Source organism: Nasonia vitripennis, chromosome 2 (genome assembly GCF_009193385.2).
Source record: "Nasonia vitripennis strain AsymCx chromosome 2, Nvit_psr_1.1, whole genome shotgun sequence".
Classification (NCBI taxonomy): Eukaryota; Metazoa; Arthropoda; class Insecta; order Hymenoptera; family Pteromalidae; genus Nasonia; species Nasonia vitripennis.
In genome coordinates, this window is record NC_045758.1 from 12,271,621 (window position 1) to 12,293,743 (window position 22,123).

The 22,123-nt window shown below is 41.4% G+C and overlaps 6 protein-coding genes across 11 annotated transcripts; 2 read left to right on the top strand and 4 right to left on the bottom strand.

Moving 5' to 3' along the window:
- Positions 1–66: 66 nt before the first annotated feature.
- On the bottom strand, positions 67–2,749 carry LOC100122929 (kelch-like protein 5). Its single transcript, XM_001606489.6, has 2 exons — positions 1,696–2,749; positions 67–1,621 (listed from the first exon to the last, which is right to left on the bottom strand). Exons 1-2 carry the CDS (start codon positions 2,554–2,556, stop codon positions 650–652), a joined length of 1,833 nt encoding a protein of 610 aa, XP_001606539.1. The 5' UTR covers positions 2,557–2,749; the 3' UTR covers positions 67–649.
- Positions 2,164–8,460, top strand: LOC100122922 (ATP synthase mitochondrial F1 complex assembly factor 2). 2 transcript variants are annotated; one of them, XM_003424034.5, is made up of 7 exons: positions 2,164–3,008; positions 3,203–3,396; positions 3,469–3,591; positions 3,666–3,846; positions 4,067–4,182; positions 4,254–4,402; positions 7,944–8,460. In XM_003424034.5, the coding sequence occupies exons 1-6, from the start codon at positions 2,933–2,935 to the stop codon at positions 4,398–4,400; spliced, it is 837 nt and encodes a 278-aa protein (XP_003424082.1). In that variant the 5' UTR covers positions 2,164–2,932; the 3' UTR covers positions 4,401–4,402; positions 7,944–8,460. The 2 variants fall into 2 exon arrangements, with proteins under 2 accessions (XP_003424082.1, XP_016837459.1); XM_016981970.3 differs by having other exon boundaries at positions 2,818–3,008; positions 7,925–8,457.
- LOC100679101 (protein eyes shut) lies at positions 3,641–9,519 on the bottom strand. 2 transcript variants are annotated; one of them, XM_003424089.4, is made up of 13 exons: positions 9,187–9,519; positions 8,705–8,842; positions 8,485–8,633; positions 8,252–8,362; positions 7,914–8,135; positions 6,507–7,846; positions 6,135–6,442; positions 5,858–6,068; positions 5,632–5,783; positions 5,420–5,556; positions 4,930–5,355; positions 4,623–4,851; positions 3,641–4,554 (listed from the first exon to the last, which is right to left on the bottom strand). In XM_003424089.4, exons 1-13 carry the CDS (start codon positions 9,195–9,197, stop codon positions 4,476–4,478), a joined length of 3,513 nt encoding a protein of 1,170 aa, XP_003424137.1. In that variant the 5' UTR covers positions 9,198–9,519; the 3' UTR covers positions 3,641–4,475. The 2 variants fall into 2 exon arrangements, with proteins under 2 accessions (XP_003424137.1, XP_031778959.1); XM_031923099.2 differs by lacking the exon at positions 8,252–8,362 and having other exon boundaries at positions 4,067–4,554.
- A 19-nt stretch (positions 9,520–9,538) lies between these two features.
- On the top strand, positions 9,539–15,934 carry LOC100679064 (SET domain-containing protein SmydA-8). The gene is made up of 8 exons (XM_003424088.5): positions 9,539–10,902; positions 11,064–11,440; positions 14,267–14,632; positions 14,705–14,839; positions 14,900–15,086; positions 15,166–15,261; positions 15,319–15,413; positions 15,479–15,934. The coding sequence occupies exons 1-8, from the start codon at positions 10,797–10,799 to the stop codon at positions 15,620–15,622; spliced, it is 1,506 nt and encodes a 501-aa protein (XP_003424136.1). The 5' UTR covers positions 9,539–10,796; the 3' UTR covers positions 15,623–15,934.
- On the bottom strand, positions 11,870–14,179 carry LOC100120133 (hydroxymethylglutaryl-CoA lyase, mitochondrial). Its single transcript, XM_001606425.5, has 2 exons — positions 14,031–14,179; positions 11,870–13,155 (listed from the first exon to the last, which is right to left on the bottom strand). Exon 2 carries the CDS (start codon positions 13,139–13,141, stop codon positions 12,158–12,160), a length of 984 nt encoding a protein of 327 aa, XP_001606475.1. The 5' UTR covers positions 13,142–13,155; positions 14,031–14,179; the 3' UTR covers positions 11,870–12,157.
- Positions 15,285–20,286, bottom strand: LOC100679030 (zinc finger CCCH domain-containing protein 13-like). Of its 4 annotated transcripts, none has more exons than XR_004344568.1 (9): positions 19,795–20,286; positions 19,638–19,713; positions 19,169–19,566; positions 17,389–18,813; positions 17,022–17,312; positions 16,168–16,943; positions 15,964–16,078; positions 15,690–15,876; positions 15,285–15,567 (listed from the first exon to the last, which is right to left on the bottom strand). XR_004344568.1 is itself a non-coding variant. In XM_008214374.4 (8 exons), exons 1-8 carry the CDS (start codon positions 19,977–19,979, stop codon positions 15,780–15,782), a joined length of 3,363 nt encoding a protein of 1,120 aa, XP_008212596.1. In that variant the 5' UTR covers positions 19,980–20,286; the 3' UTR covers positions 15,630–15,779. The 4 variants fall into 4 exon arrangements, 2 of the variants coding, with proteins under 2 accessions (XP_008212596.1, XP_008212595.1); XR_004344567.1 differs by having other exon boundaries at positions 17,389–18,966; XM_008214374.4 differs by lacking the exon at positions 15,285–15,567 and having other exon boundaries at positions 15,630–15,876.
- Between the last annotated feature and the right edge of the window lie 1,837 nt (positions 20,287–22,123).

A 22,123-nucleotide genomic window follows, 5' to 3' on the forward strand; every position in this document is an offset into this window, starting at 1 on the left:
CAATGGTCAGTAGGACATTTTTATTGATTTTATGCATAAACGTTGAATTGAATAAAAGACGAAGCGTTTTAGAAAAATGTTTTATTAAGTATATCGATTACAAAAACAGTACAAGCACATATTGGTAGCTGTAAAATTAAAATGTTTGCTTAAACGTATAAAACTACATTGACACTGATACTTAAATAAACATTTAAGGGATATAATGGAAAATGATTATTAAATAGGACCCATCAACAATAAAATAAAATTACAGAAATTATAATTTTAACACACATATATAATTATATATGTGAAGCAATGTCTTCATATTTCCAATAATTCAATTAGGCTCATTTATATGTATGTAAATTTACATTCACCTCTGTAATCCTAATTCACCTTCATACTTGGCTTGCATAACTCTCTTGCAGTTATGTATGTGCTCAATTTTCATGTCTAATAAAGTAAAATTATCACTTGAAATTTTTTTCATGTATATCACAAATTATATAATTTTCAGTCAAATCAACAAGATTTTCACCTTTAGAAAATCAATGAAATTAAAATGATCTGCATTATAGATTCTACAAGCATTTTTTTTTTAAATAAGAAACTTGAAAACCATAAAATGCATTAATACTTATATGTGTTTTTTAAATATTATCAATTAAGTAATAAAGGTATTTTCTATAACCACGCAAGGTCCTGCTCTTCCAGTGTTCAAAGAAGTGACTTGATGCCATTCATTGAGCAGAGGATCATAAGCCTCAACTAAACTGAGATACTGTTGACCATCGTAGCCACCAACAGCTAATAATTTATCCCCTAAAACGCAAACTCCAATAGCATCTCGTGGAATACTCATTGGGGCTACAGTTGTCCAAGTATCTGTTTTTGGATCATATCTTTCAACGCAGTCAAATCTACTAGCATGTGGATTACTAGATGGTGCATCATGACCTCCAAGGGCATACAAGCATCCATTCATAACGCCAACACCTACACCACCACGTCTTCTGGACATAGGTGCACAAGATGTCCATTTATTTGAGTGAGGATCATAGCATTCTACTGTACTTAAGCAAGAGCTATTATCTCTTCCTCCTACTGCATATAACTTGTCATTGAGGACAGCAACACCTACAGTTGATCTTTGAGTACACATTGGAGAAATGTAAGACCAGTGGCGAGTTGTAGGATCCCATCTTTCAGCAGTATTGAGGAAACTCCAGCCATCATGCCCACCAACAGCGTAAAATGGTCCTTCCAATACAGCAACACCCAATCCATGGCGAGGTATTGTCATTGGTGGCAAGTAACTCCAAGTTTTTGTTTTAAAATCAAAACATTCTACAGTACTAAGAGTTTTCAGTCCATCTCGTCCTCCAGCAACGACCAACTTTTTTTCTACAACAGCTGCTCCAAATTGTAACCTTCTACTACTCATATTGGCTAAAGTCTTCCATGTGTTTTCACGTAAAGAAAATACATCTATAGCTGTTGCTCCCTTATTGGCATCCATACCTCCTATTGCTAATAATTGACCAACAGTTGCTTTTCTTGGCCTAGTTCGATTTGATTGTAACATTGGACGGCGTTCTGGCAGTAAATGATACTTTAAAGCTTCCATAATTAATACCTTAAAAAAAATACATAAAGTAGTTTTTAAAAATGCTATAGAATTACAATGTAATTTACATTTCATTAATATACCTGTGCACTTCTCTGTTCTTGAAACATTTCATTATTTTCCACATGGTCAGTCAAAAACGTAGGAGATAGCAAGGGTAGTTTTACAAAAGCTAATAAACGACTAGCTTCTTGCTTCCTATTTTTTGGATCATGCTCTAACCATCTCAGGAGAGCATCAAAAACAGATTCTTCTGAAGAAACATTGAGATCATCGGATTGAAGAAGAGTGGCAACGTCGTCAGCTGACAGCAAAAGAAACTCTTGATTTTTTATAACTTCCATAAAGTGATCATTAGTATAAACATTGGCAGTCTTTAACAGATTTGCACATCCGTGAATATCAGCAAATCTACGAATTCCTAGACAATTACTAGGATGTAGCTGTTTAATTAGAAACTGACAACAAGCCTCGACTATATTGTCGAGCTGTAACAGAGAAGCAGTAGCTAACAGTGTTTCGACATTATCCTCTAATAGATCTATTGTTCCAGTATAAAAATATCTTATCAAATTCCAAAGTGCATCTCCATCCACCTCTTTTAACTCTATTTCATTTTGAAATGTTTCTCGAAGGGAATTGGTGAACATAGCTGCAAAGTACTCGCAATTAGCACTTAGCACTAATCTATGGGCTGGGATACGTCGTGTGCCTGCAATAAGGACCACATCAGTCAACTGTTGTTTGTACAAATACTCCTCCATAATACGTAGACAATGCTCAGAGTGCTTTGGAGTTTTAAAACTTTCATCTTGAGCACTGTTTGTGCTGATGCTGGCCAGGCTAAGTTTGCTTTCATCTGCACCGTTTGTGCTAATGCTGGCTATGCTATGTTTGCTGGACGAATTTTCACTCGAAGAATAGAATTTCTCCGTTTTCTTCATTTTGATTATGTTTATTTGTAGATTTGTTTAAGAATCTACAAACTTATACGATGCAAGTTCTTTGTTCATTAATATTTTAAACAAGAAACAAGTCGCAAAAATAAAAACATCGCTGTTCTCTATTCCCATTGTTTGACTTCTTTCCACGTAAATATACGCGAATACAGCTGATGTAGCTAATTATATATATAGGTATATGGACCATATACCTATGCACGGTGTTTTATACAATGTTGCCAGATTTATGGCAACACTGTATGCGCGCGCAAGTATAACTTTTCAAAACATTATCACCATAAGTATCTGCAGTGTGTTTGTAAGATCGCACGACATGAGATGAATAAAGGGAATTAAGGGCATTTTATATCATAGAATCATGTTGAAATCCGTAACAATGTTTTCTTCTAAATACCGCAAGATTGTCTCATTTCCTACACAATGCAGACATATGGGTCAGTATACAGAACTTAATTAAGAAACTTGAACGACATAACCTTGTCAAATTATAACCTCCAAAGTTTTCTTCAATATCTTTCATATTTTGTGTACGAAAGTCGCAATTTTACGATTTAACAGTATTAATCTAAAATACAGTTTGATTTATCTTTTTTACACGTGTCTCATAAATTTACATCAACTGTTGCAGCCACAGTGAAAAGGTTTTATCGGAAAACAGGTATACTTTCAAATGGTGATAAATATGAAATTACTTTGGATCAAAAGAGATTAAAAACTCCACTTGGCAAAGTTTTCGAAGTTAAAAGTAAACCACTAGCATTAGCTATTGCTCATGAATGGGACAGTCAAAAAGATGTAATAAACAGAAATCTCATGCATTTAGTAAGTAGAGATTAAACTAGAATCAATATATAATGCATACAATGTTTTACAACAATGTAATTAAATTTTCAGACTGCTCTTTGTAGCACAGTAATCGATAATCCCAATAAACTCACTAAACAAGACATTGCAAGCTATATTGTTAATTTTTTGGAAACTGATACATTACTTTTTCAGTCAAATGGAAATGAGCAGGTAAGAACTTGGAATGGCTGGTGTAAATTCATTATTTATAAGTCTTGTATTTATTTAAAACTTTATTAATATAGGAATCAGACGAATTGTATAAATTACAAGAGCAAAAATGGGATCCTCTCATACAATGGTTTTGTGATCGATATCAAGTTGATATTGTTAAGACAAGAAGTATAGAGCCTCCCAAAGTACCACAAAATACAAAAGATATAATAACAAAGCAGTTATTATCTCACAATGATGAGGCAGGTTTTGGTAAGTTTAATTGATATAATTAAAAATAATGAACATGATGCAATATTTATAAATGTGTATAAATTGATACTTATAAGGAAAAAAAACTTTATACTTCATCTAACAACAGAGCTTTAAAATTATGAAAAAAAAACTATTTATTGCACGTTTTCAATCATTCAATCTACTTTAACAATTCCAAAACTATACATTGATCAACTGAATAAACTAATATTTACAGGTTTTATATATGGAGTAGACTCTGTGAAATCTGTCATATTAACTTTTGCTGCAGCAGAAAGAGTGATTACTGTTGAAGAAGCTGTTGCACTCTCTAGATTGGAGGAAGAGTTTCAGGTACTAAAATTTACAAACATAAAATCTACTATCACAACGTATACGATTAAATACAAAAAATTTTCCCCCAGATTTCTCACTGGGGAAATGTTGAGTGGTCACACGATCTTTCAAAGTATGATTTACAATCACGCCTAGCAGCTGCAATCCTGTTCATTCATCTAAACTCAAATTTTATAAACAGTCAACCAAAAGTCAAGGCAACAAACTCTACGTGAAGGTAACTTAACTACACTTCAGATATAAATCTACTTTCTTATTATGTTTCTGTCATGATAACCTCATTTGCTATTTTAATGGCACAATGAGTTTGAAGTGCAATTCACTGGACTAGAACAGTCAGGTCCTTCCCAATCTTTCATGCAAATGCAGCTGTAAAGAGTCACATTTAAATATTTATTTCGTTTTAATAAACATAAAAAGGTGATTTTGAAGCTCACCTGTATGTGGGTCCATAATTTAAGCATACTGCTCCATTTTTACATGAATGATGAGAACACTCATTTCTATGGCATTCTCCTACACCTCTACCAGTTGCTGGACTAGACATTGTTACAGGGAAGACATTATCATCTGTGCGCAATTCAATATCATATATACAACCAGAAAATCCTGTATGAAGTGGCAAGTCATGTGGCAGTGTTTGAAAATATTTTGATTTATGCCCACCTAAAACGGATGTAGTTCAATAGTAAAATTATTTGAAGTATTGAAATATCATTAGTGAAACTTATAAACTGAACTTACCGATGTAAAGAATCGGAGAAACGTCCAACCTAGTATTGCTACCAGCAGCTCTACCAGTTACATTGCCTATACCCTCAACGTACAGCCAAGAGTCCCTACCCCTCCTTCCGATTTGTAACGTATGAACTTTATGGGCTCTAACATTCAGTGGAGTATTCGTAAAAATTCTCCTAACACCCGAGCCCAAATCCCAGGTGAGCATGAGATATCCTCGTACGTAGGTTATTGAGAAATGATCGGATGTATCGCGTTTCGAACCACCCGTTTGGCCCATGTAGGCTATCAACGAAATTTGCTCTAGTGTTTGAGGAATTATGCGCAGTTTGAGCTCCATATTATCTTTGAGAGAACTACTGACGCCGTAAGCCATGTACGACGAAAATCCTGGCGCAAATATCGAGAACGACGGTTGCATCACTGTTGTGTCTAAAAGTATAAAATATTTCGTTGAATAATTTCGTTTCCATGCCGACTGCGCTTGGAGCATTACCTTTTTCACAAAGTAATCCATGTGTTCCCAAGGGACATATGCAGAGAAAACTGACACCAGGTGATGTCAAACATGTAGCACCCAACTGGCAAGGGTTGTCATCACAGACGGATCTTTCACAAGTTTCGCCGCTATATCTATACGTAAAAAGAGTCGAACGGTTAAGGTATTTTCTTATTTCGTATCCAAACAACTATTTCACTACACCTTACCCAGGAACACATTTGCATCTAATTTTGCCGTCGACTTCTTCGCAAGCTCCAAAATTTTTACACGGACTCGATAAACACAGGAATGATTTGCACTCTTCTATCTGGACAGCCTCGACTGAGTCGTGTATAAAATCTCGTTTCACGTCATTCACCTACCACAAATACATGAAATTAACGTTTAAAAAGATGTCTAACCAGTTATTACGGAAACTCGAGTATGGCATACCTTCAACAAACTCATGCAGCCAATAAAGCCCAGCACGATTTGAGGGAATTGATGAGTAAAAGCTACGGGAATCCCACCCAAATGTATCCTAGCAAACTGTGGTATGCTCTCGTGTGTCTGTAAAACCTGTTCTCCGCTCATCACTAGACTACCATTGACGAGCAGTTTCGCCGAGCACTTGTCGGAAACTTGCTCGACGATGTACTGAAATCTGTACACATTTCACCATATTAGTATACTTGCATCAGCCTCAAAATTATCCACCCCGAACTTTTACCTCATTTCGACGTCGACATCGTGTCCGTTGTTGACCGGCGAGTCGAGCTCTCCGAAAAGCATAGTCTGCAGACCGCAAGAGAACTGAAACTTGAGCTGTCCCGTTTCCATGTAGAGCAGGGCGTATCTCTCGTCGTCGAATAAGGCGTGTATCAAAATTCCGCTTTTGGCCCTTGTTTTCAGTCTTACGAAGATGCTCAGGATCCCCTCCTGGATCATGAACTTTTGCCTGATGTAGGATCTGCCGTTGAACGCCGCGACATCGATGCTCGGCGAGCGTCTGCAGTTGTTCTGGTAACTGCAGTCGCACTGATGAAAAATGTCAAACGTTCAACTTGGAACAACGATCGTCAGCTGCGTTAGGGCATCTTACCTGTGTAGCGTTGTACAGACAAAGTGTGGTGTTGGCACACTGATCCTTGGTACACCCGTGCACCACTTGGTATTCAGTGGTGACCGGTATACTCGTCAGTTGTTTGTCGATGTCGGTCCCGAAAGTGCTTCTGTGAAACTCGGTCAAGGTCGTAAAGTCGGCTTCAGCAGCTGTCGTGGTACCGATCGTCTGGGTCTCCGCTGTCGTGACCGGTTGGCTTGTATTCTCGTCGGTACTAGCGCCTGGTTCCGGGTAGATCGTGGATGGAAGCATGGTCACGACCTTGGACGTGGTCACGGAGAAGGCTGTGCTGTTGCTGATCGCTATCGTCTCGTCGTAGTCCGTGTCCGCCGGTCGATCCGACGTCGCGATCGGTTTCGATGTCCAGGTGAATTCCGTGATGTTCGGTGATGAAGTTGTACCTTCTAATTTATCCGTGGTGAAAGCACTCGTAGTCGTGGTTTCGGGCGGGCCGGTGGTCACGAGCGTGCTCTCTTCGGTCGAGCGAACAGTCGTGGTCGATTCCGTCGTCGACTGCGCGGTGGGGATCAGATCTGAGATCGTGAAACCCTGTGTCGTGGTATCATTGCCGAGAACACTTTTCGTCGTAGTCGTCGTCGACGACGTTGTTTGTATCCTACTTTCCGGAGTTTGGATTGGAAAGACTTCGACCATCTTTTCCGTGGTAGTGTAGACCGTGAAGGTCGTCTCTTCGATCGTCGTCGACGTCGTCTTCTCCGTTGTCGTAGTTGTAACATCCTGTTTGCTCGTGGTGAACGCGTCAAGATCTTTTTCCGTCCTGCTCTCCACGGGCAGAGTAAACGTTTCCTTGGTCGTTTCCGTGAACATTGTAGTATCTGCGCCATCGGTCGTTTCTTGAACCGTAGTCTTCTCCGCCTCTTCGGTGGTACTGGTAATCGTCGTTTCGAATAACTCTGTCATGCCCACTACAGTAGTTCCCTCCTTGGTAACCACCTCGGTAGCAGTGGTAACCTCCGTTGGAACAATCGTCTTCTCAGTCAACTGATCTTCTGGAACCAAAGTCGGCATCTCCGTCGTTGTGCTCGTAATGTCCAGCAAGACAGTGCACGTTTCGCCAGAGTATTGCGGTGGACAAGAGCAGGTGAAGTTGTTGATACCGTCGAGGCAGGTACCACCGTTAGCGCAGTGCGCATACTTGGATTCGCAGTCGTCGTATCGAGACTCGCAAAAGGTGCCGTGGTAGTCCGGTACGCAGTAGCAGACAGGTTGAGCGTCCTCGAACAAGCACACCGCGTTGTTCTGACAGGGATTCTCGTCGCAGGGGATGACGTTCTTGTCGCAGTCCTTCCCCGTGAAGCCTTAAACAATTTTTTCGTTTTAATCTACATAAAATTAAGTTAGAAGCTATGAATGTTGTCCAATTACCAAAGAGACAGGCGCACGTGTATGTTCCAGGTACATTGATGCAGAGTCCCCCGTTCTGGCATGGAGACGCGAGGCACTCGTTGACATCTTCCTCGCAGTACCTGCCGGTCCAGCCTTCGGAGCATCGACAGGTGAAGGTCAGGCCTGGTCCATCGACACACTCTCCGTAATTCCTGCACATCGTGTTGTTGCACACCGAGGCGTCGATCTCGCAGAACTCGCCTGCAAACTTTCGACTTTAGACACGACATCCGATTGCAGAGAGATTACATGCTATAGTGAAGAAGCAAACTATGTTTGAGCTCTATAAGTAGGAAAGAAATAGTAAGGCATTCTACCCGAGAATCCTTCGAGGCATTGACAAGTAAATCCATTATAATCTAAGCAAGTCCCGTTGTTTAGACATGGATGGTTCATGCACTCGCTGTACTTCTGTTCGCAATTCAAGCCTAAAGTAGTGTACACACAATATACTTTTGTAATCGTACTGTCGACGTCAGAGCTTATTGTAATATATGTAAATGTTTGAGAGCAAATTGAGAGATCAGAGCTTGTCTTGTGTATTACGTACCCACGAATCCCTCGGGACAGGTGCAATTGTAGGAAGCTATGGCATCGTTGCACGTGGCTCCGTTCAGGCACGGATTCGACCAGCAGTCGTCCCAGTTGATCTCGCAGTTAATACCGGTGTAGCCGTCGATGCAGTAGCACCGGTACGAACTTAATAACGGAATTAGTTTTTTTTAATTAGTTAATCGAGCCAATTTTTCTACTAATTGAATGTTAATCACCTGTGAGGGTCATCCACGCAAATTCCGTACATGCAAGGATTGCTGCTGCAATCGGAACTTGTGCACGCCGCTACGATCAGTGTTACGAAAATTATTACGACGCTTTTGTGCCATTGTAGACCGATTAATTTCAAGAGCCTGGAAAAATAATGATAGACTCAATTGCATTCGAATGTTTTTTACATATGATTATTTTAATATTTTTCTTTTCGATCATGATTCATTTATTATAAAAAAAAAAAAAAAAAAAAAAAAAAAAAAAAAAAAAATGAAAATCCATGCATTTAAACTTTAAAGCGCGTCAACTCGGAAACAAAGGATCGACCGGCACCTCGCGACCGCCCTTCCACTTGTTAACAAAAACAGTGCAACACCATCTATATATAAACCAAAACAATGCCCCGTCTCATAAGTACGTAACAAAAGTGTATCAACAACGATATTATACACAGAGGAACGACGAAAGGGCAAATCAGCCTTACCTCGGCTGCATGTCTCGATCGCTCTCTCTATATCAAAATACTAATGTTTGAACAAAGATGAACTCATAGTACATGGCACATTGAACAAGCTAGCTGGCTTGCGGTCAGTCGTCATGGCGACCTGTATAAACAACACAAAGTAGTGGAATGATACGCGTGCGTTGGAGAGACTCGAGAAGGATAAAGAGAGGGAGGGTAGTAGGAACGGCTCGATATACCTATGTAATCGTTTAACGCGAGGAATAAATTAGGAGGAAGCGCGTGATTCGAGCAGGGACCTTTGCGGGGAGGTGCCTGCGCTCGCGCGCGAGCTTCTATTTCGATATAGAGAGCCGATCGATCGGCCGCCGCCACCGCCGGTACTTATATGCCCTTTGAAGAATTGAGCTTGACGGGCACGTGCATAGCTCAAGATCGACGTTGGTCGGTGGAAATTATTAATGGAATTCTAGTCATTCTTTGTCTGCAATTAGAATGCTAGACCAACGATTAGCTGTTGTTTCATTTTGTTTCTTCCATACTAAAGTTTATAATCGATTTGATGCAATCGTAGAGGTAGTCTACATCATTCTGATGTATACGCAGTTGATATGATATGCTCGATCTTTTCGTTAAAAAAAAAAAGAAAAAAGAAAAAAACAATGATGATGATAACGATAACGACAAATGAGAGACAATATTTATCAATGATTCATTGGTTTGCTCAAGTTTAAAACTTACGAGCATATTTTGATTTGTACTAAAGTTAAAAAAGTTACGAAACCATCCACATCGAGCCTTTGGCTACAACGAGGTTCTGGTGGAAGAGCTGCGCTTGCATATCAATGCTGGCCAAAACGCAATGCCGCGAAGTCTAATGCTTAGTTCTCTTCCTCAATAACTTAAGAAGCTAATTGTACGAAACGATTGAATACAGATTGCGATTACTCGCTAACAATAAAAATGTATCGAAGAATATTTACATCAATTAAAAGAAAATGCGAGAGAAACGACGATACATCGCAACAAACGCATCGCATAAATAACGAGAAGTGCAATAACAACAATAATCACAGGCATAAAAAAGAATGGTCATAATAAATTAGTTTTTTCTTGCAATGCACTCTTTAATCTACCGAAGGAGATAAAACGCCCTTGTGCAATAAGCTACTAATAAATTCCACACGCGAAAAAGTACAAACTTTATCAGAAAAAGGCTATATTGTAAAAATCTTAATAAGGTAAAATACCGTAAAAAAAAACACTATAAAGAAAGTAAATCGTATGTATATAAAGTATATATAAAACAGCATCAAAGTAGCGAAGCTCTCCAAAGTTGAAGTGTATACATGTATTAACGAGTATGGGCTGCAATATATACGTATATACCAAAATCTATTTTAAAGTTAGTCGCGCGAGTCAGTTCATTTACATCGTCACCGCCACCGAGCTTCAGCCGCAGTGTTGAAAGCGTCCGCATCGAGCCGTGTACTTAGTCCCCGCCTTTTTCGACACTCAATTGATCTTCTTGATATAGTAGCCAAAAGTAATCGATCGCTGCTCGAGTGCTTCAAGCCGCAAGAGTGCGAATAATACTGGATCTTCATTTGGACTCATTCGAGTGTCTTAATATGGAGCCGGAAGCCGTAGATGCGGAGCTAAGACGACACTTGGTACGTCACGGATTGCTGGAAGCTGCGCAACCAACGTGTTGGAAGATAGAGAATTCGAAACTGAGTATGTTTCATATTTTTCAGCCTTTTTTTAAATTGTTGCATTGATTTACATAATTTTTATTATAATTTTGCATCCGAGTGTATTTCGAAATAGCAATAACTTGTTTTCTCTGTAAGCTCGAAACTAACAGAAAATCTACGAAACTGCATAACATTTTTCAGGCGGTCGCGGGGTGATAGCCAGCCGAGACATCGCCGTCGACGAGCTCGTCTACGCGGACGCAGCTGTGGTCCAGGGTCCGCGCTGTTACTCCAAGTACCTTCCTTTGTGCGTTAGCTGCTACAAGACGGGATGCGTACTCTTCCCTTGCGACCGGGGCTGCGGTCTCCCAGTGTGTTCCGAAGTCTGTCAGAACGACCCGCATCATGTCGAGGCCGAGTGCGCTTATCTAAAAGGACTGGAACCGACGTGTGGGTCTGGTTGGTCCCTGGAGCTACTCCAGGCAGTCGTGCCGATCAGGGCTTTAATGTTGCCCAAAGAACTGACGAGGGTGTTTTATAGTCTGCAGTGCCACGAGGCTGCTCAACATGGTCGAGAGGTAATTTTCGGGAATTTTTGCATTAACAATAAGAGTAATAAAATAAAAAATTATAATATCAAGGAATTTCGAACTCCATTTTGCTTTCTACAAGTAATGGTTTATTTATAATTAAATCCTCTGCAGAGTTTTTCAAAGTATGTTAAACGCTTAAGACTGATGAAAGCTTTCAATGCGATTAAGAGTCTGGGCGATCGTCCAAGTTGGACAGATGGCATTTGCATGCGAAATTGCTCGAGTGCGTCGCATTGAGATGGAATTTTTTTTATCGAACCGAGAGGATAGTCCAAGTGTATACGATTTCTCACATGCGAGCAAAGTGGGGCAAGAACCGAGAGAAAAAGTCCTACGAGTTAGAATTTAGGGCCATCGTTTACATAAGAATCAAATATTCAGGAAAGGCGAAGTGATGAAAAAAAGAAACGAAAGTAAAATTCATGACTGACTAAGTTTATCTGTACATAGTGGGTAAAATGGTAACAGCTATAAGATCGTATAAAAATAATGTATTTTACAACTTTTTTGCATCTACCTCGCCAGGTAAATGCATGCGCGATATACAATACATACACGTTTTACATTCATCAGGTTGAAAAACAATTAAAGACGTCGCAACAGTATACCCGTAGGGTTGTAAAAAAAGGACTAATACGTTGAAATAAAATTGGATAAAATTGAGCGATGATAGAGAGAAAAAATATCGATCAATCAGCACATTCAATTACACTGACGGTTGAGCTTGGCAAGAACGGCGCTGCCGGCTTTGGAATGATTCGTGCTGGGAATCTGCTCGCTGATGAACTGTCCCACTTGAATCAGCTTATCCAGATCGACTCCGGTCTCAAAACCCTCTCCGTGCAGCAGATAAACCAGATCTTCGGTCGAGACGTTGCCAGACGCTCCTGGGGCATAGGGACAGCCTCCAAGGCCAGCCACTGACGAGTCAAACACTCGAATGCCCTGTCTGAGGCACTCGTAGATGTTGGCGATTGCTTGTCCGTAGGTGTCGTGACAGTGGACGGCGAACCTCCAGACGTCGCCTCCTGTCATCTTCTTTAACTCTTCAAAGAGATGAGCCATCTTTTTGGGAGTCGCCACACCGATGGTGTCCCCCAGACCGACCTCGTAGCAGCCCATGTCCAGTAGCGCTTCGGCCACGTTCGCCACGTTCACCGGCTTTATCTCTCCCTCATAGGGACAGCCAGCGATGCAAGATATCACCGCTCGCGCTTTGATCTTCTTCTCCTTGCAAATCTTGGTGATTTCCTTGCAGTTCTTCAGACTCTCCGCGATCGAGCAATTGATGTTCTTCTGGTTGAAGGTCTCGCTGGCGGCTGTAAAGAGTACGACTTCCTTGACACCCAACTTAAGGGCCTTGTCCAAACCTTTGAGATTCGGGACGAGAACCGAGTACTCCACATTCGGATTCTTCTCAACGCCCTGATACACCTCGGCACTATCAGCCATCTGTGGTACCCATTTCGGCGATACAAAGCTGGTGACTTCGACTGAACGTAGACCGGTTTGGGACAGTCGGTTGATCAGTTCAATTTTCGTCTCGGTGGGCAGAACCTTCCTGATGTTCTGGAGACCGTCACGGGGCCCGACCTCGACGATGCGCACAATGTCAGTGAAGAAGCTGCAGGCATTTCTTGTGTTGTTGCGTAATGCGCTCGCGTTGCGACACCAGCTGGAGAACATTTTTGTTAGGCGAGCTGAAACGAGAATTGGTAATTTAGTAACGGCGGCTCATTATCGGAGATCATTTGTTTCGAGAGGCTTGATGAGTTGTTGCGTTATCGAGTTAATTAAAAATATATAGTGTGATGTTGATAAGGTCTTTATCGTTTCGTTAATTCACACATCTTTTTTCATTTAGTTCTGACCAACAATTACACTATAATCTGAGCTGTCATTTTGAAAATAATGACAGTTCCGTAGATCGAAGAATAATAAGTTCCGTGACTTTCTGTTAATTAAAGTACACTAATTTGTTCATGCAGCTGCGAAAAATTAGGTGATGCATATTATTTAAATTTGACAATTGCACACTAAAATTATATTCTCAAGTGCATTTGGTTTAAAATAATACGTTTTTTTTAATAACTCTTTGCTTACAATGTATAAATAATATTAACGTGTATTTTACTAGCGTCAACTTTTTTAACAGAATCAATTTCAAGAGTTATAATCTACAATTACATTACATACACTTTAATAATAGTAAATCTATTCATTCACGATGCGCACGTGGTCGGCTGAGCCGCACGTGCAGTAGAAGGAAACGTCAGAAGTCACATGTTGTTTTCTAAATTACAATTTATAATTTCCAGAGAGAAATATGTTTGTTCTGTACGATGACATGAGGTCATTGAATTGAAACACTCGAGGAAAGTATTAGTGCTTATGTACGCACAGATAACGTATAGTGTACCCAGCGCACAGATAAGCCGAAATCATAGCCTTACTTTTCTATTCGTAGTCCACGACTGTTACTTTTCCACGATGACTTAAGAACTTTATGAAATTCGCGCAGTCTTTAATTTAATTCTGTCATGTGAAGCTAAAAGTCAATAAAACTACTACTCACCATAAGTCCGAGGATTTCAATTCTTGCGACAGCCCCTGAGTATCGCAGCTCGCAGTAGCACTGCCTACACTCTACTACTGACTGCCTCGCTCTCTCCAATAGATAACGAATCAAACGAGAAATCATTACTATAGCTGAGAGAGCAGACGTTCAGCTTTTCCGTTTGCCGCGCTTGGAGCGCCAGTAGCGGTAAATTCAAAACGACGATGTATCTAATCCATCAAAATGCTTTGCAGGTTGACATGCTTAAAAGTAACGTCAAAGGCGATATAGATGCAGATGATGAAGAATTGATGAGACGAGTATGTCGAGCCATGGACACAAACTCTTTCGAGACCGCCGTGATCCGGGGAGGCAAGTCGACGAGTCTCCGAGCACTTTTTCCCGTAGGTGCCCTCACAAATCACCAGTGTGTACCGAACACACGACACATCGTTAACGCCGAAGGCGAGTTGTTGGTCTACGCCGCGGTGCCAATTGCCGAGGGTCAAGAAATCACGATGAGCTACGCCGACGTGTTATGGGACACTCAGATGAGGCGCCATTTCCTTCTAGCGACCAAACATTTTGCATGCCAGTGTCCGAGATGTACCGACGTTACGGTGAGACAATGAACCGTGAACAGTCGTATTCTGAAGTTATGTAGACGATAATTGTTACCATTTTTATGCCAGGAGTGTGGTTCGCTACTGGGAGCTCTGAGTTGCGCTATCGATAACTGCCAGGGTAATCTTCTACCTAACACTCCTTTAAGTTTAAACTGCCCGTGGACGTGCAACGAATGTGGCCTGATCATCAAAGGCAGACAGGTAAGGTCAGATTTTGTTTTTAAATAACGTCCAGAGATAAAAGCGCTATTGCCATTGCAGATTTCATCGATTAGAGCGGGAATTATTGCTGCAACTGAGGAATTCAAGTATGAGAATCCGAGGAAAGTCTTGAGGTTCGTCAATAAAGAGCTAAGCTTACTGGTTCCGGAAACAAACTACGTCATGATGGAGATGATGTTTAGGATTGTTTCGTTGTTTGGGCGAGCAGAAGGATGCACTTGGTCAGGTATTGATGCTAATAAAGCCTCGAAGAAACTTGAAATAATGCCATTGTAAGCATCTTAAAATTGAAAATGTTTTTTCAGAATTGACAGATGAAGAATTGAACATTAAAATTTTGTATTGTAAGAAACTTATACAATGTTTGGACACATTAAATTGTGGAAACTGCACTAAGAAAGGTACTAATTTTGGAAGCTCAAACTTAACAGTGGTACTTGAAATTATTTAATTTTTAGGATTAATTTTGTATGAACTGTACTGCGCCAATGCAGAGAAAGTCAAACGAATATCGTCTAAAGAAAGCAATGTTTGTACGTTGCTAAAAAATCAGGTAATATGACTATTATATTCAAGATTAGAATTAAGTTACTAAAACTTTCTGACATCTTGATTTAGATTGACTCATCTGCAAATGAAAATGTCCTACTAGAAGCCATGAAAATCCTGAAGAGCGATATCGTAGCTCCGCACGATTATCGTGAGATCTACAACGAAAAATTGTTATTAACTCAAAAGATTGAAGACATCAAAATAATATAAATAAGAATTATTGTTTATAAAATATTTCTTATTTAAAGTTGATCTATATATAATACAATGTGTTCACCATAGAGTTTATATCATGTACAATATTTTTCAAAATTGGAAATCTTTCCAACACACTTTAACAAACTGTTCAGTCACACTCATTCACACGTTATGCTGTCTGTTGAAGAAGCATTTTAGCTTGTTCATATAAACTCGTGCAAGGTACGAGATTCTCTATGTCATCCACATCCACTTCACTTTTAGTTCTGTAAGAAAAATAATGTTGACATTTTTAGAATAAATATTTTTCTTTTTTTGTAATAATCGCGATTACTTTAAAATTTTAATTTTACCTGTACAGCAAGTCATCGTTGCTTATTAATTTGTATGATGAATTTGGCAAGAGCTGTTTCCTAGCTAGTGCTGTATGTACAAATGCCACATTGTTTAGAAGTAACTTATTCGACTCTGAAAAATTAAAAGTATGTCAGATAACCATATTAGATAAATATCATAAATCAATCTGCGATTCCATTGTGAACTCAAATAATTATTACCGTTATCAGTGTATTTGTTCAAGAGTTTTTCAACCAACTCGTGACCCGCAGCTTTAACCGAAATACCAATGCGTTGAAATACCGCCTTGCACTGCCAACGATCCTGCGCATTGTCATGACTAGTGTTAGCGAGACGCCTTGGCTGAGATTCTTTAACAAGACTTTCCCAATCAACTCCAAGCGCATCTCCCAATCCTTTACAGCTCGTCTTGATATCCTCTTCCAACTCGCCGTCGGAAATTTCTTCAAAGTCCATAGTTTCCATACTTTCCTCTTCTATATTATTCTTATTGCTATATGCTTCGGCAGTATCCTTGTCTTTCGAGAAAACGCCATCGTCCAATGGTGGCTTTGGTGATGGATGAGAAAGTTCTTGACTCTTTACAGACGCGGAATCGCGATCATTGTCCAGAGACTTTTTGAGTGGGCACTTTATGTCAGTCGTTATTTCTTCCTCCATGTTGAGTATGTCATCAGGATCGTCACTAATGTCACTAAGGTCACTCTCCGTGTGCAGAGTAGGCAGTGGTTCGTCCAGGCAGAATCGTTTTGGTTCCGGAGGCGGTGGCTCCTTCACTTCAGGTTTCTCCTTGGGTAACATTTTCTTGTGGAAGCTATCGGCGGATTTTTCTCTGCTTCTACGCGGCCTGCCTTCGGCAAGTTCCATCAATTTCTTGTTAATCGGTTCGTCTTTCATGCTATTGTGCAGTGCCTGTTTCGCAGCATGACTTGGAAGCTCTTCGCGCCTATCAGGAGTTACAAATGGCCTTCGTTTACTGTAAGGATGAACGTTTTCACGTAAGAATCAGCGTATAAAATAATTTAGCATATATCGATTGAAAAATCAGCCTTACCAATGCGCTGAATCCGTCAGTTCGAGCTCTTTAATACGATCGTTTCGGTAAGAGGAGCGCAAATGAAGCGACTGATTATCCCATTTCCTAGGCTCTCCAACTTTCCAATCGGGATTGTCATACCTCGAGGACCACTCTTCATCGTGGGCCTCGGAACGGGGAAGACTTTCCCGGTCCCACATAGCTCGACCGCGCCACTCGCGATCCTCCCAGTCGTTTGCCGCCGCGTAAGGACGCTCACGCTCGAGCCCATCGTGGTGCACGTCCCAGTTGTCGCTGTTCGCTTCGTCCCTACAATGTCGAATAAGTATGTAATTACTTTTACGTTAGGACGAGAAAAAGACAAAAGTACAGGAAAACACCGTACCGCGCAGGTCTCAGCTTATCGCCAGCATACAGAGGATGATGTAGCTCCTGGAAAGGTCTTTCCGTCGACAAGCCATATCTCGATGAAGACCTATCATCACTGCCCCTGGCAGCTCGTCCTCGTTCTGCAAAGGGACTATTGTAGCGGCGCGACTCGAGTGAAGACTTCCTCCGCTCGTCTTCGTGTCCATGATGGTCGCGATAATCCAGGTGGGCCGGTGGCTCCTCCTGCTCGTCCCAGTGCTCCGGAGGCGGTGGTGGCGGTGGCGGAGGTGGCGGTGGTGGTGGAGGAGGCGGCGGTGCTAGTCTTCCATAGCCTCGCTCGAACTCACGCCTCGGGCTTTCTCTGCTTCTGTCCAGCTTGATCGGCTCCTTAGCTCGCTCGTCGGCGAACCGGCCGCTGGCGTATCTGTGCCGGTACAGTTGGTGATCGCGACCGGAGCTAGACTTGTCGCGCTCGCGTCCCTCGAAGCCGCGCTGCGAGGACCCGCCGGACTTGGGCTCGGGTCGGCGCTCGCGGTCTCGGTCTCGCGAGCCCTTTTCCAGACCTAGCTCTTTGGGTCGATCCTTGTAGCGCGTCGCCTTGTCCAGAGGTTCACGCTCCCTTTCCCGTTCCCGCTTGCCACCGTCTCGATCTCTATCCCTGTCTCTGTCCCTATCCCCCCGGTCGCGGTCTCTCTCCCGCTCTCGTTCGGGCCGTCTATCGCGCTGCTTGTCCCGAGCGCCGAGGCTTGAGTGGCTCCGAGAGTCCCGATCGTTGTGCTCCTTATCTCGGCGGTCCTTGGCGCGCTTGTCCTCCAGCTCACGGGCCTTTCTCTGCTGCTCATCTTGGCTCAGCGACTTGGGCCGGTCGAGCTTGCCACGGCCGTCGTCCCGGTCCTTGCTGCGCTCCGCGTGCTTGTGGGGCTCGCGCGAGCGACTCAGCTGCTTGTCCTGCGGGCGTGACGACTCGTTTCTGGCGCGCGACGACGACGACGACGACTTGTCCGGGGGAGTGCGGCTGCGCTTGGACGACGACTTGGCCGACAAAGAGTTGCTGTCCTTGGCCGACGAATAGGGCCCCTTCAATCTGTCGATTGGTGGCGTCCTGGACCTGCGTTCCCGGTCCTTGGATCTTGGCTTAGAGCGATCTACACTCTTGCCCTTGTCATCGGGGGGACGCAGCTTGCCCTTGTCCACGTCCTTGCCCGCTCGATCGAGCCTATCCGAGCGTTCTATCCGCTCGGCGGCGGCCTTCTTCTGGGCCTGCATCTCCTTGACCATTTCATCGGACTCGCGCAATTTCTTGTGATGCCGATCCTTTTCGGACTCGCGCAGCTTTGAGCGCGGCGAAGCACTTCTCGTTCGCTCTTTGGCCTTACTGGTTGGCACTTGGGCGCCACCGTGAGACGACGAGACGCTTGCTGGCACTGCGGGTGACTTGGCTCTAGGTGTAGAAATATGTTTATGAGCTACAAGCAAAGTGTTTGGTTTCTTTATGGATTTTGGAGGGCTATCTTTCTTTGGGGACTCGACGAGTTTGCGTTTCTTTTTTGGTGGCAACTTTTCGATATTAGCTCCTAAACGCTTTAACTTTAATCTGCAAACCAACAAGTTTAATTATTGTCGGGGTGAGGGCTCTTGCACACAAAAAGGGATCAAGGTTATACGTTTTTTCAGTATATAGGAATCAAACACTCTCTGACCACACTTTTGCATCGGCATGGTTTGAGTTTTCTGAGCCAATGCAAAAGTCTTAAGTGATTGTAAAGTACAAGTAAGCTAAAAAGATTAAAACTCACTTTTTCTTTCTCTCTTTGTCATCATCGAATTCAGGCGAGGCACTATGCTTTGTTTTCTTGAATTTCTTGACTTTCTTGCGAGAATCAGATGTTGAACTTGAGGACGAATCGTCGCTACTGGAACTAGTACTGCTACTGGATGAACTAGAACTTCGCGAACTGGAAGAACTGCTCATTGCCTTTTTTTTATACTTTATTTTTTCCTTGCCATGCACCTCCTTGTCTTTCTTCATCTGTATTTCCAACTCCCTCTGCAAGAGCTGTCTCCGTCTTTCAAGTACTTTTTCGTCCTCGTACTCCAAATCCGTTTGGTTCCACTCTTCCAAGTTCAAGTCTGGACTGTGAGATGTGGTCTTTACAATTTTAGATGTGAGTCGCTTGAATGGGTCCTCGATAAGCTACAAAGATCAAATTACTGTAAATAGCCTTGTACAAGGGAAAATGAATGAGAAATGCAACGTGGACTTACCAAAGGAGGATTTGTAGGTGCATTATCCTTCTTCACTCGCTTGGAAGGACTTGTCAGTGTATGTGTGTTCGCATATCTGAAACAAAACAGTTGATGTTGATAATACTGTTTTTTAAGTGTCGCAAGTGCATAGCAAAATAGAAAGTTAGATACTCACTTGCAGCTCTTGCCGTATGAACAATTACCAGTGACTGCCCAGTTTCTGCAGAAATCAGTAGCGTTTTGAGCGGCTGTGGCGACCGCCGGTTTAGTGCCCAACCTTTCAAAAACACTTGGACGCCGAGAATCAATATTACATTTCGTAGGGTCAACTGTTATTTTCCTTATGTTTGACTTTGACATATTATCACCATAAATGAATCGTGTTTCGACAATGGATGCACATACTTTCGCTTCCCTTAATACCCGCGGCGGCTCGTTCTCTATTCACATCGAGAGCTTATCCCCGACTACTGAATTTACCCTGCGATCCGCGTCGTTCACGAGACTCTCGACGATGGATGATGCCCAAAAAATTCAGCGAGATCACACTCGGAACGCCGCCGTAGGCACGTAAAACTCAGCGATGAAATTGCTTACATCGATGGCACAGCTACATAGCCTATAAAAATCAACAACATATATATAATACACTGTTCGGCTCGAAAAAAAAAATTCTTGGCTTGTGCGCATGCGCAGATCACACAGTAGTCACTTAGTGTATACTGTACAGAGTATAAGTACCATACTGTAGATTCAACGCTGAGAAAAATAGCGCCCATGAAATCAATTATTTTCGTATATGAACTTGTATTGTATAAATAATTCGATTTGTGAATGATTACTTAGTGATATTAAATAGAGATTAACATATGTAAAATAATAATAAGACACTTTGGATTCAAACTTTGGAGAGCACGGATACCAATGGAGTGTATTGTTTAAGGAGATTTTGAGAAAGTTCTATACAATCAATTATTTGTTCATACCATAAAATATGTTGTAAGTAAAGAGATAATTCATTAAATAATGTATTATTCTTAATTACCCTTATACGATATGCTAAAAAATAAATTTTTTAGATTTAACATCTAAAAAATCAAACAACTTCATTTTTTGTATAACTTTTTCTTTTATTTTATTTTCTTTTTCTTTTATTTAATTATTACTATTTCCGTTGTTGCCTCTTGGCTTCTTCCTGTGCCAGTTTCTGTTTCCTTAGAAGATCTTCTGATAATTTTTTGCAGCACCAACAACTTGAGAACCAAATTCTTTCGTATTCGAAGGTAAAGTTTGTGAACCACTAAGTGAGCTAGTTCGATTTAAAACGTAAACCACCATTCTAGCTGCTTGTCTTAGAGGCTTTGAATCAGCCATCTTACTAATTAATTTCTCACTACTAGTATTAGCAAAGTATTGAAGAATAAAACGGAAAACCATATTGAATTAACTAATATTTACAATTGATTTAAAACATACTTTTCGGGCATCAAATGTACACCTGTTACGATACATGTTAACAAATGTTTCATTTAAAAGTGTTTGAAATAATACGTAATTTACCACTTCAAAAAATGTGGAACCGCTTAATTTGCGATCCAATGTACATGTACTTTTTTTGTTTATATCACAGAGATCAATCCATGATTCAAGTGAACCAGAGCTGACGATAGATTTGTACAGCGAGGGGGCGCTCGATGCTCCTTGTATACCAACCACTAACAAATTTTAGCACTTGCGAGAAGCGAGAATAAAAGTAGCCACCTGGTAGCGAATGACCGAGTTTCGCTTGGATTTTATTATTTATTAATATTAATATAAACTTGAGGATGTGAAAAAGTGATTGTTATCATTCTTAATTGAAAGCTGTGTGTTGTAGTTGCATCATATGTTTTTACGTACAGTTTGAGTAACCATCGCATTCATTTGCAGCTGATCTTTATGAATTTGTGAGCGAGTTCAATACCAGAGAAAACATACTCCTTGGTTTTCTTGCCGAGCCCCATGTGATGACTACAATAGCAACTGTTTTGGATGTGTATCAATGGAGTGTATTATTTAAGGAGATTTTGAAAAAGTTCTAAGTGAAAGGATATTAAGTTTTATAGAATACAACAGCTGTAACAAGATGTCTACGCCAAGAACAGCATTCTTGCCCTTGGCAATGGCACAAACACCTGAAAGGGAGATCTCTGCACCGGTAGTTGATTACTCCAGCATTCGTGGAAAGGTAAATTTGTAATATATTGATTTCAAAAAATCTGGTCTAAAAATTATATTTCCTAGGATGTTCCGTCATAACTATTCCGCAACACCCACGCATGCGCATGTATGAACGAGGAGGTTATGTGTGCGTTTGCATGAGAGTAATGAGAGAGGGCAGCACCTTCCGGGGGCCTCTTTCTTGCGAGCGCGGACTCGCGCGCGTGAACGGGCAGTTAGTTAAACGACTTCGGCAGCGTTCATATCTGAATCGCGACTACAACCGAATTCTTAACGTTAACTTA

Coding starts and splice junctions, on each gene's coding strand:
- LOC100122929 (XM_001606489.6), bottom strand. CDS start 2,556: ATGAAGAAAACGGAGAAATTCTATTCTTCGAGTGAAAATTCGTCCAGC. Junction 1,622..1,695: donor AAGAACAGAGAAGTGCACAG/GTATATTAATGA, acceptor ATTTTTTTTAAG/GTATTAATTATGGAAGCTTT.
- LOC100122922 (XM_003424034.5), top strand. CDS start 2,933: ATGTTGAAATCCGTAACAATGTTTTCTTCTAAATACCGCAAGATTGTC. Junction 3,009..3,202: donor TACACAATGCAGACATATGG/GTCAGTATACAG, acceptor CAACTGTTGCAG/CCACAGTGAAAAGGTTTTAT. Junction 3,592..3,665: donor AGTCAAATGGAAATGAGCAG/GTAAGAACTTGG, acceptor TTATTAATATAG/GAATCAGACGAATTGTATAA.
- LOC100679101 (XM_003424089.4), bottom strand. Junction 5,784..5,857: donor GCTGCATGAGTTTGTTGAAG/GTATGCCATACT, acceptor TATTTGTGGTAG/GTGAATGACGTGAAACGAGA. Junction 5,356..5,419: donor TGGATTACTTTGTGAAAAAG/GTAATGCTCCAA, acceptor TTATACTTTTAG/ACACAACAGTGATGCAACCG.
- LOC100679064 (XM_003424088.5), top strand. CDS start 10,797: ATGGAGCCGGAAGCCGTAGATGCGGAGCTAAGACGACACTTGGTACGT. Junction 14,633..14,704: donor CGAGATGTACCGACGTTACG/GTGAGACAATGA, acceptor TTTTTATGCCAG/GAGTGTGGTTCGCTACTGGG. Junction 15,087..15,165: donor AGAAGGATGCACTTGGTCAG/GTATTGATGCTA, acceptor ATGTTTTTTCAG/AATTGACAGATGAAGAATTG.
- LOC100120133 (XM_001606425.5), bottom strand. CDS start 13,141: ATGTTCTCCAGCTGGTGTCGCAACGCGAGCGCATTACGCAACAACACA.
- LOC100679030 (XM_008214373.4), bottom strand. CDS start 19,979: ATGTCAAAGTCAAACATAAGGAAAATAACAGTTGACCCTACGAAATGT. Junction 18,967..19,168: donor GACAAAGAGAGAAAGAAAAA/GTGAGTTTTAAT, acceptor GTTGGTTTGCAG/ATTAAAGTTAAAGCGTTTAG. Junction 16,079..16,167: donor GAACAAATACACTGATAACG/GTAATAATTATT, acceptor TTAATTTTTCAG/AGTCGAATAAGTTACTTCTA.